Source organism: Physella acuta, unplaced genomic scaffold (assembly GCF_028476545.2).
Source record: "Physella acuta isolate Inbredline_101_S28 unplaced genomic scaffold, ASM2847654v3 ptg000476l, whole genome shotgun sequence".
Classification (NCBI taxonomy): Eukaryota; Metazoa; Mollusca; class Gastropoda; family Physidae; genus Physella; species Physella acuta.
Window position 1 is genome coordinate 312,547 of NW_026731995.1, and position 16,520 is coordinate 329,066.

General features: G+C 34.3%; 1 protein-coding gene across 1 annotated transcript; it reads right to left on the bottom strand.

Moving 5' to 3' along the window:
- Window positions 1-127: 127 nt before the first annotated feature.
- On the bottom strand, window positions 128-15,892 carry LOC131944001 (cdc42 homolog). Its single transcript, XM_059304438.1, has 5 exons — window positions 15,811-15,892; window positions 3,285-3,413; window positions 2,808-2,990; window positions 2,470-2,667; window positions 128-1,246 (listed from the first exon to the last, which is right to left on the bottom strand). The coding sequence occupies exons 2-5, from the start codon at window positions 3,387-3,389 to the stop codon at window positions 1,157-1,159; spliced, it is 576 nt and encodes a 191-aa protein (XP_059160421.1). The 5' UTR covers window positions 3,390-3,413; window positions 15,811-15,892; the 3' UTR covers window positions 128-1,156.
- Window positions 15,893-16,520: the final 628 nt, after the last annotated feature.

The window sequence follows — 16,520 nt, forward strand, 5'->3', positions numbered from 1 at the left end:
TAAAACTTGTGCATTAAAGGCAGGGAATAAACTGAAACATTCTGTCCTACTAATGCTTGTGCTACTTACAAAAACCCTCTCACCAATCTGGAGCCATATACTGTCAAATATTTCATACAAGGGCAACTCAGTTCCATTTTTTTTATTGAATCATTTCAACCATTTTATAGTTCCACCAGTTGAAAATTGCTTGTACCCCTAGTACACAAATCTTGAACATGCATTAAAAAAAATTAAAGAGTCCTAGATAAAAGTTGTCAACAAATTTGATTTACCAGTTTTTTTGATAATGGTTATAATGACAAACTGGAATATTTGAAGACATGAGAACCATACACTACACATAATTGTATGATGAATACATAGGATCTGTTCATTAGATGATCTCTAGCTAGCACAAGCCATTGGAATCATTAGATGATCTCTAGCTAGGAAAGCAGCTACAGATAAAAGTTAATTGAACAGGACAATGGACTCAAATGTATGAAAGATATAAAAATAAGACATCATTTCATTGGTGCTTTATGGTAAATACAAATAGAATAACTTACAGTACAGTATATAATACATACAAAGTGAATCAGATATGGACCATGCACAAAAGTTGCAGATGTCATAATGAAACTATTCCACCCAGATCTTAACACTAAACCTACTTGTTTGCATGCAAATGTTCAAAGAAAATAATTAGCTCTGACCCCATTCAGGTGAGCTGTATGAACAAAATGTTCTAGTCATTTGGCACTGAGCTCAGCCAGCCCTTGCTAGAGCACACTCTGGCCCATGTATCTGTTGTAACCTGTCATTACAGTTTAATAAAGACAATGCTTGCACCCCCCACCCCCCTATTAATACAATCTTATGGTGGTTGATTATGTAGACAATGTAGCTAATGATTATAATAGTGACAAGGAAACTTGTCAAACAAAACTGCCCTAACATGTCCTGTTTTATTCACGCATTTTAATATGGACTGTACCATTATACAGACCACTAATAAAAGTTATTTCAGCCCACTTTTTCAAACTACTGGCATAAGAAAATGCCACAACAAGGTGTTAACATGTTAAAGTGTATTGTACACAATGAAGAGTAGGAAAAAAAGTTACATTTCGTCATTGATTTCAAGTTCTATACTCTAACTTGTATATCAGATTTAAAGAATGAGGCACTTCTTCTTCTTGGGGGGTTCAGGGGGCTCAAGTGCTGCTAAGATTGCTTCATCAAACACATTTTTTAGCCCTTTCTGAAAAAAAAATGTAAACACATTTATCCTCACCAGTTCTATAGGTAAGACTTTAGTTCTACAGGTAAGACTAGTTCTATAGGTAAGACTTTAGTTCTACAAGTAAGACAAGTTCTATAGGTAAGACTTTAGTTCTACAAGTAAGACAAGTTCTATAGGTAAGACTTTAGTTCTACAAGTAAGACTTTAGTTCTACAGGTAAGACTTTAGTTCTACAAGTAAGACTAATTCTATAGGTAAGACTTTAGTTCTACAGGTAAGACTTTAGTTCTACAAGTAAGACTAATTCTATAGGTAAGACTTTAGTTCTACAAGTAAGACAAGTTCTATAGGTAAGACTAGTTCTACAAGTAAGACTAGTTCTACAAGTAAGACTAGTTCTACAAGTAAGACTAGTTCTACAAGTAAGACTAGTTCTACAGGTAAGACTAGTTCTATAAGTAAGACTAGTTCTACAGGTAAGACTAGTTCTATAAGTAAGACTTTAGTTCTACAAGTAAGACTAGTTCTATAGGTAAGACTAGAGGTAAGACTTTAGTTCTACAAGTAAGACTAGTTACATAGGTAAGACTTTAGTTCTACAAGTAAGACTAGTTCTACAGGTAAGACTTTAGTTCTACAGGTAAGACTTTAGTTCTACAGGTAAGACTTTAGTTCTACAGGTAAGACTAGTTCTACAGGTAAGACTAGTTCTACAGGTAAGACTTTAGTTCTACAGGTAAGACTTTAGTTCTACAGGTAAGACTTTAGTTCTACAGGTAAGACTTTAGTTCTACAGGTAAGACTTTAGTTCTACAGGTAAGACTTTAGTTCTATAGGTAAGACTTTAGTTCTACAAGTAAGACTAGTTCTATAGGTAAGACTTTAGTTCTATAGGTAAGACTTTAGTTCTACAAGTAAGACTAGTTCTATAGGTAAGACTTTAGTTCTACAAGTAAGACTAGTTCTATAGGTAAGACTTTAGTTCTACAAGTAAGACTAGTTCTATAGGTAAGACTTTAGTTCTATAGGTAAGACTTTAGTTCTACAGGTAAGACTTTAATCTAAAAGTAAGTTAGGGTTTAGTTCCATGAGTAAGACTAGTTACGCAAGTAAATCTTTAGTTCTATAACTGAATAAGTAAGACTATTTCTAACAGTAAGAGTTTAGTTCTAACTACAACTAAGGCTCAAGTTCAATAAGTAAGACTATAGTCCTATAATATGACTCAGTCTTGAACCTACTTGTGTTAGAGCAGAACACTCAACATATTTGACAGCCTTCAGCTCTCTAGCCAGTCTCTCTCCATTGTCAGAAGAGATAGGCTTTTGCTTGTTTTTTGCCAATTTCTCCACTGTTGTAGCATCATCTCTTAAATCTATCTGAGTCCCAACTAAAAGAAATGGTGTTCTTTGACAATGATGTGTGATTTCTGGAACCCACTGCAAAGATTGAATTGACAAAGAAATCAACCACCAAAGTTAAATAACACTAACAAATTATGTTGAATAAATGAATGGTTACAGGCAACATAAACATATGTAAGTATCAAATGATTACAACTACATATTGAGTTACTTACCTTTTCTCTAACATTCTCAAAGGAAGAAGGGGATACAACTGAGAAACAAACTAAAAACACGTCAGTTTGAGGATAACTCAGTGGCCTTAGTCTGTCGTAATCTTCCTGTCCTGCTGTATCAAACAGACCCAGTGTGTAGGGCTCACCACCAATCATTACAGTTACTGCATAGTTGTCAAAGACCTGACAAATTTTAAAATATTTCACATACAACCCACTTGTTGACTAAGGTTTAACTTGAACTAATGGAACAGTACTCATTGGGCAAAGTTCATTCTCAAAATAAGAGGCACATATTGGAAATCAGAATCTCCACACACCGCTTGAGCCTTAAAATTTCCATAAAAAATAGCACTAAAGGAAACAGATTTTTTAAAATAGGCCTACTAATTACCCCACAACTCAGTCATATTGAAAGGAAGAATAATTACATTCATGTCATGGAAACTTAAAAAAAAAAAATAATGTTATACTTACAGTTGGAACATACTCAGATGGAAATTTATTAGTTGTGTAGGAAATAAGCAAACATGTTTTACCAACAGCTCCATCACCAACAACAACACATTTTATAGTCTGCATATTTTATGAGTTCCTCTTGAAAATCTGAACATTTGATAAAACAGTCAAGAATTAGAATTTGAACTAACCTACCAAAATTCAGCAGCCTTTAATTAGTGTCTGCACTAAGCTTAAACGTAGGCTGTTGCATCAAATTTTAAACCTCAGTGTTTACAAAGTAACTCAATAGCTTAGAAAATTTTTTTTAAATAAGTCTAATGACCTATATTAGTCCTTTTGCTTTTTATAGATGAACTAGGCATGCTGCCCAGCTTCGCTTAGGCTTTCAAAAACATTGAGAATTTGAATGCTTAATTAATTTGCCCGAGGGTCGGTCTACGACCTCAGGAGTTATGAAGAGGTTCCTACGTGGACAAATTTTTTTCGATTTATAGCTCATATAAGGCGCCGGTCAGTCGAGGTCTGTTTTGACCCCTCATCGTAGACCTTAAGGCCAACCGGCACCGGCCCCCGTGTTGTCGCCCCAAGGCAAGATCCTGCCAAATTTGAAGCGCCTGCGGCGCCGGGAAGTGCCCGATGTCGGGCACCCGACAACTTTGCTTCATACATTATAGAGATTAGCAAATTGCATAGATAAACAAAGATTTCCAAAGTAGTTTCTTTCTTTATAGTCTAAAATAGGAAGATTCACATATAAAAAAAAAATTAGGTTTGACTTGGTGTGTCTCGATCAAGCACCACCTGTGTGGTATCAAGTACACTATCATCTCAGCTAATTAGGTACCTTTAAAATATGGAGAATAAAAGAAGTGTTTAAAAAAAAATAACTTACGCGAATATGCCTATTTTTTCAAATTAATTTTTTTTACCCAAAATTAGCCAGTTTCATTGCTAAACAAACAAAGATTTCTATAAAATATTTAAGTCCTGAAAAAGTTTATTATAGACATTTATTTTTGGAATAGATTCTACAGTAGATAGAGTCTAAATGTAGATCTAGAATCTCTAGATCTAGAATCCAAATAGATAAAATAATTTTTTAAAGTTTAGGCCGAGAAAATCGTATTGTATACATTTTATAGCGTACATAGCTCTAAATCATATTTGAATGAAATAGTTCATTTCTTTTTATTCTAAACGCGGAAGATGACGTCATCAGTTTCGTGCTCCTTTTTTAGTGTAAACAATAAGCGACGTCATTGTTATATGCGTTCTTGTCCCAAGTTTAAACACTTTTCCGGTTGCATAAATAAAATTGTTTTTCTACATTCGAATACGCCTTTATTTTTTATTTTTCTTCTTTAAATAAAATTATGGTTATTACTTATACATTTAAAACATCTAACATATTATTTTCAACAAAAGTCCGTATAAAGTTCTCGATATATCTCTGTAGATTCTGATGTGATGTCCGGCGAAAATATTTTGCGGACAGACAGACAGAGAGAGAGAGAGAGAGAAGTGCGCACGGGGGTTTTATATATTAGGATATTACTATTAGTATGAAGGATCATTTTATTTATATAATACAGTATTTAACATGGTGACTAAAATAATTGGCCAAATGGCACCAATATGTACTCCCAATATGGGACATCATCGCTGAGCATTGAGAGCATGACAGCCAAATTAATTCTTAAGGCTGGACACCAGACTTGGGTCCATAGGATATCCCTGATTCTATCCAGTTCTAATAAGTACCTGACTCAACATTTGACACAAAAGGAAACTCTACCTTATCTGCCATACTGATCACCAGGTCCAAAATGGTGATTTTACTTACTTTTATACTTTACAATGTTTTTAAGTATTAGGCATTTGGTATTGGCTCACGGAAAACTACAAAATATGAAACAAAACAACAAAAATACTTTGAAAAAATGGAAGACACACATAGAGTCTAGTAGGCCCTACTTGAACTATGATTACAATATAGCTGATTTCACAATAATATAACCTTAAAAATATCAATATGGCAGCATTTCAGCACAAATGACCCACATTTAGAAATGTCAATAATGTTTATTTTAGGTTGATTTTTATCATCTGCATATGAAAAAAATCAAGGGTCCATGCAATAATGTTCATGTGATGTTGGGTAGACAACAAAGATCACACTAGCTAACAGTTAAAGGCAAATTTATAAATATTTTGTACAGGAAAATGGTCGCCTGCTAAAAATTACTCTAACAGGAAAATGATTACTTCATTCAAACTAAATTTTATACCATGATTTCAGGGTCTGCAAAAAAATATGAAAACGTCTTGCCTATGTTGATTATTCGAAGCTAGCACAGTGGTGTATATTTAAGCAGGTAAAAAGGCTCACGAGAAAGTCAAGACTAGTTTTGTGAGCCTAAAAACTAGACCACAGGAACTGCTGGACTAGATTAGGCTACACTTTTGCCTAGTACAAAACTCTAGATATTTGGGAAAGAAATAAGAAGATATGGTGCAAGGTGAGTTTGCCCTTTTCCGCAACTGGTCCTTCAACATCCTAGTATGTTATGTTTATTTGATAATGCATTTATGGGGTATGACGAGTCAACCCAATCAGAGCCGAATTCATTTGGATTACAATACAAGACGAGCAAGGATCAAACGAGGCTGATCAATTTTTAATAATAAATTTAACATAGCTTTGTTAGTTTTATGTCTGTTTTTCTATGCTTTTTAAAATTTTCAGGCATGATGTTAAATTTTTAAGGGCATGGGCGGGTGTACTTTTCGTCATAAATCCTCTAAATCACCAATTTCCCACTTTTACTTGATCTATACAGAATAACCATCGCTTAATCTAAAAATGACTTTGCTATGACCCTAAAAACATTTATTTATGAAAAGCCGGGTTCAAAGTAGTATGTACAGGGTCATTAGTTTACTTTTGGGTAAAAATAGACATTCTTCGACCTAGAAAAGTACCATTGGGCTTCGTGGAAGCCTAATGTGTTTCATATCAATGGAAAGGCTGTGACCTCCTTTCTTTATTTGTTCTAAAATTAAAGGACCAATCAAAATACCTATTTTAATGTGATTATTTTCCTATGTCATAAAGTTGTTTATTTTACTCAGTCGGGTTTTTCCGGTATGCACATTTTTTACCTAAATTTTTTCATTGGCATTCAACGGCGGAAGCTAGTTAGAGATAGGAATTCTCGTTTCAGAAGTAAACATTGCCTTAGTTTCAGCGCATGGCTAAGTTTGATCTAGTTTTGTTTCTCTAAGCTTCTGTGAAATACTTACATTATTTTAACATATAATTATTTCAATTAAATATACTATTAACAGTTAGATTAATTTTTGTGAATTATCATAAGCAGTGAGACGATTTAATTTGTTTCTCATTCGATAATGGGTACAACAAATCACTCGCTAAAAATAGATACACACATCTAACTAATTTACTAAAGTAAGGGCACGTCCGAATGCAACTGATTGCAGCTACCTCTACTCAGTCTAAAACTATTCAGACAAGCACTGGTGCAGATGTAATATGCACATTTATTAAGAAACTGCGGCAACGTAAGACACAGTTTTTACTGACAGAAGAAAGCAATGCTACATCTAGTACTGGTAGTGCTAATTGTAAACCACAGCCATGCAGAATTATTGTCGACTGTGATTTGCTTATTGATGTTATTAAAAATTGTTATCAATACATTTCCTTGCCTAGAGTGTAACTGTGATGTAGTGGCTACTATTGATGAAAAAAGTGTAAAGGGTTTGCTTCAAGCATGGTGTGGCAGTAATAAAAATGTTGTAAACCGTAAGTATACAACTGCAAAAGAATCCAGAACAAGGCCATTCACAATAAACAAAGACATCGTCTTATCATAATTGGGTTTAGACATGAGACCATGCAAAATATACTGTTGTTTCTGCGATAGCATTATTCAATTTTGGACCCATGCATGCTATGGCATTGCTGTCAAAAGAAGGAAACCATAGTCGAAGACTCAGTGAAGGACGCCAAAAAAGACACCTTGACAACAGCTGTACTATAGCTCTAGGTAAAACAAAGAGCGCCAGAAAAAAAAAGAAAACTAACAGCTGAACAAGCTCAGAAGGAATATATTCAGCAGCACCATACTTTGTCTATAAATATGGTCGATTTTAGTGACATACAGCGGTAAATTTTCATTTTTTGCAACTTTTTGTTGGTTTTTTGCGTTTTTCTCAGTTTGATGTTTTTTGTACCATTGTTGAAATAACTTTGTTAATAATTATCAGAACTAAACTAAATTTGCTCCAGTTACTCTGTATATATGTTCAAATAAAACTGATAGAACACTTTTAGAATTTTTAAAAACTTTTTTTTAATTGTTGAAATTAGCTAGGCCAATGCAAAAATTTAATTTCAGTAAAACAATATAAAAGTTACATATTTGGATAGGGGCTGTCAATCTGATTACAGATCAGTTTAAATTTTCAAAATCTGACCATAAACAAAAAAGTTATGAATTTTTTTGTCATTAAAAAATAGCAGTTTTTTCAGACAACCGGGGTAGACCCTGAAAGAGGAAAAATACTGGGAGGGTATGGACCAAATTTTAAAGAGTTTTCCACTAAAAGTGGTATTAAAGCAAGCAGACTTCATCAATTGATGTCATGTTATGATATTTTATAGATTTTTGTATGCCGAATCCAATGATGCTATTTTAAAAAGTGTCCTTCGATTACATAATCGACTAATCTCATAGATTATGTAATACCCCCCTTTCAATTTTTTTAAACCATCTAATAATCAATGTGATAAGAAGTCATTGTTTAAATGTAACACTGTTTTAATCTATAATATGACATTTATATATGCTGAAGCTAATGGTAGTATTTAAAATGGTCCAACATTGTTACATAACTATCAAATGTTAAGGTTATGTAATACCACCCTTTGCTCAAAATATACCATTAATTAGTTTTGAAATCACTTTTGCTCATTGTCAGTTAACTTCAAGTTAATAGCCTACTAAAAGAAAATATAACTAATCAAGTTTTACAATACAAAGGGAAGAATGCTATTACAATAGTAAATTTGTGATTATGTAACTTCTTAAAAGATGTTATGTAATCTATGTCCAATACTTTAGGCCTACTCTATTCCAAAATTTAGGCCTATTTCATTATAATTATATTTCTTGTTATTTTGCTATAAAATTAGTCTAGTCACAAATGTGTCTGATCAGAATCAGAGTGTGCTTTATGATAATTACGTAATATTATTACCCATATTAAAATTATTCCTTTTTACAATTTCAATAAAATATTTTTTGGAGGAAATTTTTTTTTTAAAAAACTTGCACAAGATATAGATCTAGTGTAAGTTATAGGTCTATAACATAAATTATATTTAAGCCCAATGTTTATGCTAGTAGTAAGTAGGCTTATGTATTTTTGTAGGCCTACCAGTAGGCCTTTTACAATTAAAAACTTTCTTAAGAAAAAAGCACGTGTTTGAGTGCTTGACTGTGTAGATCTTGTAGACTCTAGAAATTGTGTAAGATCACCGTGTTTGGCTATACACAGACACGTGTACCACCACCAGCTTTTGCCTAGATTTTGTTTAATCTGACTAGCCAGATCTGCTGACCAACGAATTTTATTGCCCTATTACGTAAACACGACCGCTGGATAGGCTAGTCGGCCAACCCGATGAATGTGTCAGACGAATATTATGTACTTTCAGAGACAAAAGTCTGGCAAGATTTCTTGATCTATGCCCGAGGGTTAGTAACATCAACTCCACAAAGTGAAGGGGGAGGTAGGTGGGGTATGAATCCACCACGAACTGAGTAGGTACCGTACGGGTGTTGTACAACATCAAAGGCGACGACCATCGGCTCGTTGCGTCACGGACTAGTGGGGGCGGGGTGAGGCTTACGTAGGCTATGGGTGTTACGTTGGGTGTTATACAGAATGCCCACCCACACCCACCCCATCCCTTTTTGGTCAATTATTACAGGCTAGTATCCTCCACGTTGTTAAGCGTATTTAAATGTGTAGTGAAAAAAAGGGGGACCGGGAAAAAAATTAAAGCCGTTTTTATGAAAAAGAAATGCTCTAATTTTAAATGAAATTAGGGTACGCGAAACGCAGAATTGTTATAATCGGACAGTAACCATCTGGATTAATTTAAAAAACAAGATAAATTTGAAACCTGAGCCGTAAATATTAATAAGACTTTTTTCCCCTTTAAATGGGTAAGGACAAAATTATGAAACATGCCTGTCGGCTTATAGATCTAATCTATATAAAATAGAAGTAGCCGTCGAGTCTAACACGGGAACACATGTAGGCCTATCTATCTTTAGAAATTGTTTACAGTATCATCCAATCGGATCGACCGCCTAGCGTCACGTGACCAGGCATTCGGATGTGCCACACGGTGTGTAGATCGACACAGCAGAGCAAACAGTCGGACAGCGGTCGGCGCGTTAATTTTAATTTTTGCTCCATTTTAAAATGTATGGGCGGCTTTATTTGGGGGTATTGTAGAGAAAATCATACATATAAATAAACGTCCAGATTTCAGCAATACAGCGCAGGGTTCAAATTAAAAATCGGTCTATAAATAACCCGGGAAACTTGGTTCAACTTTGCTGTACGATATCTCCGAAAGTATTTAATATATTTTGACGACGAACCCTGCGCTGTATACGTCTACATCTAATCTGTATTTCTGTCAAGTTTCACTGTTGTAGTATGTAAACTCGATTCGTGTATAAATATTTTGTAACGCGTCGTCTGTTTAAAGAGGGCGATTCGAAGCACAGCCGAGCGGTTCAGTCGGACAGCGGTCGGCGCGTTATGTTTTGATTTTCGGTCCAATTCAAAGTCTATAGACGTCTCTATCTTAGGGCATTATAGTACATATCATACATATTAATAAACGTCCAGATTTCAGCAATACAGCGCAGGGTTCAAATTAAAAATCGGTCTATAAATAACCCTGGAAACTTGGTTCAACTTTGCTGTACGATATCTCCAAAAGTATTTAATATATTTTGACGACGAACCCTGCGCTGTATACGTCTACATCTAATCTGTATTTCTGCCAAGTTTCACAGTTGTAGTACGAAAACTCGAAGAGTCTATAGACTCAAAGTAACACCCCTGTTTTAAAAAGGCGAAAAAGCCTCCCCCCTAATCGGCACGTCGCCGCGGAGGGTAAAAAATGCGATTTAATCGGCGATTTCTTCAACGTTTGAAATCATATTAAAATCAAAATTATACAGTTTAAAAGGTTATTCAATTACGAACAGAATGGTGTATAACATGTTAATATAAACACAATAAAATCATGCAAAAAACAGAGTTAAACATGCAGGGGGTAGGGAAAAGCCGATTTGTCCGATTTTCTCGGCAGCGGCATTGGCCTAGCTATTGAAATAGTGAAATAATTAGACGAAAGAATGAAATTTTTACAGTGATGTGTGGGGGAAAAAAAGTAATAAAAAAAATCAAGTTCATATAAAGGCTAGTGACAATTTAAGCGCAATTTCCTTATGTTATCCATAACAATTTTAAATCGAGATAAATCATATATTCAGCAAATAAATAATGCAACACAAGTAGTTTTAATAATTCAAAACAAAATAGAAAAAATATTTATTAACGAGATTGAAAACAATTTGCGGACGTGTAGGAGGTATTTAGTTGTCGCGCTCTCTATATTGCTATATAGTACTGTAGTGTATTATGTATAATGTAATTTTTTAAAAATTTTTGTGACCGAACAAAAGGATATTTTTGAAAACTTTCTTCAGCAATATTGTTCTAAATTATGACAGGAATCGATTGGTAAATGTTTCAAATCGCTAAGTGGTCTGGTTGCCAAAAACTGCATTTTTTCGAGGTTTTTTGGCTTTTCCTGGAAATCCAGGAAGGAATTCCGGGAATTTTTTTGGCCCACAATCATCCTTGGAACTTGCTTAACATATTTGCTTTTGGAACTAGTCCTCGATATTGCTTCGTTGAGGAGGAGATACGACTTAAAGCTGCGGACACACATCCAGAAATGACGAATTAATAATCGCAATTCCAGTATGGAAATTGCGCTAAAAACCATCTTCTCTTTTGAAAATGTAATCTATTAGAAGTCTTGTGTCTCCAGACTATATTAAGTGTTCATGAAATTTGTACAAACCATTTTTGAGTTATTTCCATTTAAAATCGTCAATAAAATCCAATATGGTCGCCCTCACCATGGAAACGGAGGATTTTAAAAATTAAAAAAAATATATTTTTATGCTTAACTGTTTGAGTTATAACTATTAGCCAAGAATTACATCTTTAGACTCGGAAATAAGGAAGTTGGTACTCACCACCCGCCCATGCCCTTAAATGTTCAAAAGAGTATATTAATTTAACAATAAATAGACAAAAAAAAATTTTTATTTTTCAGTTTTCTTAATTAATTTATGGTTTTCTATTTGTTGACATAATGTTCTGTCTAGCCTTGATTTAAAGTTTTTTTCTAACAACTTCATTTTTTCCCCCCGTTTTTACTCTTCAGAGCACTTTATATTTTAGTATTTTCCTTAACTTAGCTTAACAGCAATTAAAGCAGTCTTGCGCAATTAGTGAAATAATTCTTTTTTTAATAAAGCTAATATTTTAAATAAAAGAAGTTCATGTTACTCTAAAATAACACTAAATGTCTTGTATAATTGCAATTTAATGTTTACCTTATAAACAACTTTTTTTTTAAATTTAATTTTACAATGTAAAAAGGTGTCAATTAAGTTTTATTTTAACCTTGTAATGATTTATTTTTTCTTGTATTCAATCGTAAATTATCCCTATAATATATATTACATTTTTTTTTAAGATGGGCATGGTAAAAATCATAATTTAAGTTTTCGACTGTTTGCGTTCTGAAGAATTTGGAAATCAGCTGAAATTCTGAATATTGGGCTGCACATATTCACTTGGCCTAACTACTGCAATACTGGATTTAAATAGGAATATTTGAAATGCGTGTGTGGGCTGTTTCTGAAGAAGTCATTTACGTTACTTTCGTGAATTTTTAAAACTTCCTTAAAAAAAAAAATATCGACATAAATTGAAAATCAGAGGACTCTGCCTGGAAAGCGAAAGAGAGGAAGACCACTGGGAACATGAAGGAGAGAGATGGAAGAAGAAGTGCAGGCTACTGGCAAGAATTAAAGTGGCTCGCCAAAGACAGAGTGGAATGGCGGAGATTTGTTGCTGCTCTATAGTGCTTCTTCCAGACTTTTTTCTCCTGGGGGGGGGGGGGGGGCACTTGAAATTTTCAGGGGGGGGGGTAAATTTTTAAATTACTTTACGAAACATGTTATATTTCAAATAAGCCAAAAAAAATCATGTGTAGCCTAAACTAAATTTTAAACCAATCCTGAAAAAAAAATGACATCACCCCAATGTTGGATAACCCTAAGCTAGTATATCAGTAGATGTACAGTGTAAGCTTGCGTGATGGGCGGAAAACAGATCAACGGTAAAGAGGCACCACGAGAACCGGCGAGACTAGGTTTGTACGCCAAAACTAGGTCACGAGATGTGGCGATACTGTCGATTGGATAGGCCTATACCCTGTTCAAATCACGTGACACCCGAAAGGAGAAAAAAAAACATCGGGAAATGCTGGGAAGAAAGATTTCCCGTTTTTTTAAAGATATTTCCCGGCTATTCATCAAAATTCCCGGTTTTCCCGGCCGGGAAATTAAATTTTGAAATTCTCGTTTTTTTCCGGCTGCGTGGGTTAATTTTCATATTCTCTTTTCTCGTCAACCGAGTAAGCTGGAAATTTAAATGTGGTGTCAAATGTTCTCTTAAGGGGTAAGGAACTTAATGGTGTATTTGAAATAACAGAATATTTTATTTTAAAAAATCCATAATTCAACCTACTAATTAATAACCCTAAAGTTAATTGAGATTACAATACTACTAACAACCCAACACACCTATTATTATGGAAGAGTCTATTATCGGACATCAGTATTTAAAAAATCTTAGCTAATAAAAAATATACAAGTAGTCTGGATCATTGCTGAGATGGCGGGATGACCTCTGACCCTGAAACGTCACGCGTCGTTTTTTTTTTTTCCGTTTTTTTAAGGGGTCCTATACACGACAAATGAAAAAACTGCTAATATCGCAAAATCTCATCATTATTTTAATGTGAGATGCTAACTAAATGGACGCCATGCCTTAAAATGTTCGAAATATTCACGAGATACGTGGTTTTAATTAATACACGCTATTTTTGTAGAGTACTCTTGGGAAAAACTGAACTGCCGCCTTAAACGGCCCAGTACATGGTCGAAACCCCCTGGTACAAATGCAGAAATATATAATTGAGATATTTATAATGATTAATTACAGATCTGTTGATACATTTTTTAAAAATTGAATATGAGGATGAGGTACCCATGCAGAAATTTCTGTCCGCTTTGTTTACTATCGTGACGTCATTGTTACGCTAGTTACCTCACAGAAACAACTAGTTTTTGTTTTTTGCGGAATGAACCTTTAAGTCTAGTATTTTAATTATAATTCAACTGTAGCGTGTGCAGAAAAAGTAAAATTGTGGAAATTATTATTGTATTAGTAATTTTATTAAAATATTAGTAGGGCCTATATTGATTTTTTTTCTTCACTGTGGGCCGACAGTAGCTGCATTGAATTTAATTCGTGACCGGTGGTTAACCTCGTCAACGCTGCGTGGCCTATTCGTTTATATAAATTAATTAGTGATGCTCGTTCAGTGGCCTTTTTCAGAGCTAGGCCTAATTTCGGGCGATTTTTAGACTTATTTGATAGGCAGTTAGCCTTTTTCATTGCTGCGTATTTTAAACAATGCTTGTTCAGCTGCCTTTTTTTTGGCGCTAAATAATCTGTTTACGGGCATTTTAAGCGTTTATTTGTTTATTATTTTTAAAGCTAGACGTAGATCTAGTTTTAAAAAAAAATGTGCGCGAGCATCATTTCGTCTGTTAAAATTACAATTGGTTTAAGTTCAGGATGGAGAGCTTTTATCGTTTTTTTTCTTGACAGATTTTATCAAGATAGATCGACTTCAAGTTGATATTGATTATTTAAATTACTTTACCTTACTACATTAAACTACATTTGCTTTATCTTTTAAGAGTAGACAAAAAAAAATTAAGCTAAGTTTTAAAATTAGTCTTAGTTTTGTATCCATTCGGCTCTACTCTATTATAATTTGCTTGAAGAAGGGGGGGGGGAGAGAAGTGAAGACACCGACGATCTCGTGTACGCGTGTTCATTCTATGACGTGTACTATAGGCCTGCTGACCGCACAGTGACCCCTCGACCGTGGTGGGATTTTTCACCCGCGGGATAGTAAACATAAGCAAGCAATCACGCGAGTGACGATGTTTGGAGATTTTATTAAAAAAAAATTACACGTCACGTTTTCAATATGAAGAAAAAATGTAATGTAAAAAAAAAAGACACTAATACCGTGTATGAACTTCAGCTTCCACACTGTTGACTCAATATAATGTGAATTGAGTGTAAAATGTAGGCCTATTTCTTGTATGTATAGACTATCATAACAATCATATTATTTTAAGCATATTTAATAAAATTAGAATTTGAAATGAAAATATTTTTTATGGTAATTTGAGTTATGCAAGTGTTCATTATTTCATAAAATGGTATGAATAACATGTAGAGTAGAATTTGTAATGTATATTTTCCTTTACCAATTTAATAAATAACTAGATCTAGATCTAGTTTTATTATCAACCAGTTGTTTTTTTTTTGTTATTTTCCGGTGAGTAAATAACCTAAGTTGACACACCCCTTAAAAAACTTGTGCACACCAGTTCACGACGTCATGTCATGCCGGCAGGGATCGAGAACGTGGGTTTTGTCATTCATTTTCCATTCTAGACTAATTTTAAAATTCTCTCTTTTCTCGTCAACTGAGTAAGCTAGATATTTAAATGTGGTGTCAAATGTTCTCTTAAGGCTAAGGGGTAAGGAACTTAATAGTGTATTTGAAATAAAAGAATATTTTATTTTAAAAAATCCATAATTAAACCTAATACTAGATCTAGATTCTAGAATCTAGATCTCCTAGATCTAGATCTAATTTCTAGATCTAGCTAGATTCTAGACTCAGAATAGATCTAGAAATTCTAGATCTATAGACTAGGATAAATCTAGATCTAGATACTAGAAAATAATATATCTAGCTTAAGGCCTATAACAGAAGTCTAGAAATCTAAATCTAGATCTAGTCTAGAATCTAGATCTAGAATAGATGGTTGTAGCCTAATTTTTTACCTAACTTGCACTGGCACTGCAGCCATTTTCATTTTGAAGAAAATATTAGCCTAAGTAGATTTAGATCTACATTAAGCACGGGTAACACATAACTTTATAAACATGTAATCAAAACTTTAACAACTACATATAGTAATTAGTCTAGATCTATGCTATGAGTATAAACAAACGTCAAAAGACGAAATACCTCAATATTAAAATAGATCACAAAATCCAGGTTTACTTAGGGAAGTTTGAAGTGACTAATATGCCGGAAGAAAGTTAGGTTATGACCCATGCGCAAAAGATCGATTGCGCAGGGTGCGTATCGTACTCCCTTTTTCACCCTGTCCCTTCTGTATTTAGAAATTAGATCTATACAATTTTATATATGTTAAAAATTAGCCCACAACGTCCATATGAATATGTGTTTAATATTTACTTATCGTAAATCGTAATATATATATATATATATATATATATATATATATATATATATATATATATATATATATATGTGTGTGTGTGTGTGTGTGTGTGTGAGTAGCGTAGCGAGGGGGGGGACATATGTCCCCGGGCGCCGACCTTAGGGGGCGCCAAAATGGGTTGGAAAAATAAATCGAAAGGTTGAGGGGGGTGCAAATCGAAAGTTTGAGGGGGGATGCAAATCGAAATCTTGAGGGGGGGGTGCAAATCGAAAAGTTTGTCCCCGGGCGCCGGGAAGGGTCGCTACGCCTCTGGTGTGTGTGTGTGTTTTTTTTTCTTTGTCTTTTATGCATTATCACACCTTTCATCCGATCTCCATGAGACTTTGGGAAGTTGAATTGATTACTCCTGGGAAAGTCACAGGAGGGTGCGATTTGGCACCCCGGGTTCCGCCACGAGAACTGTGGCCCTTGCGTTCGTTAAAAAGAGTGA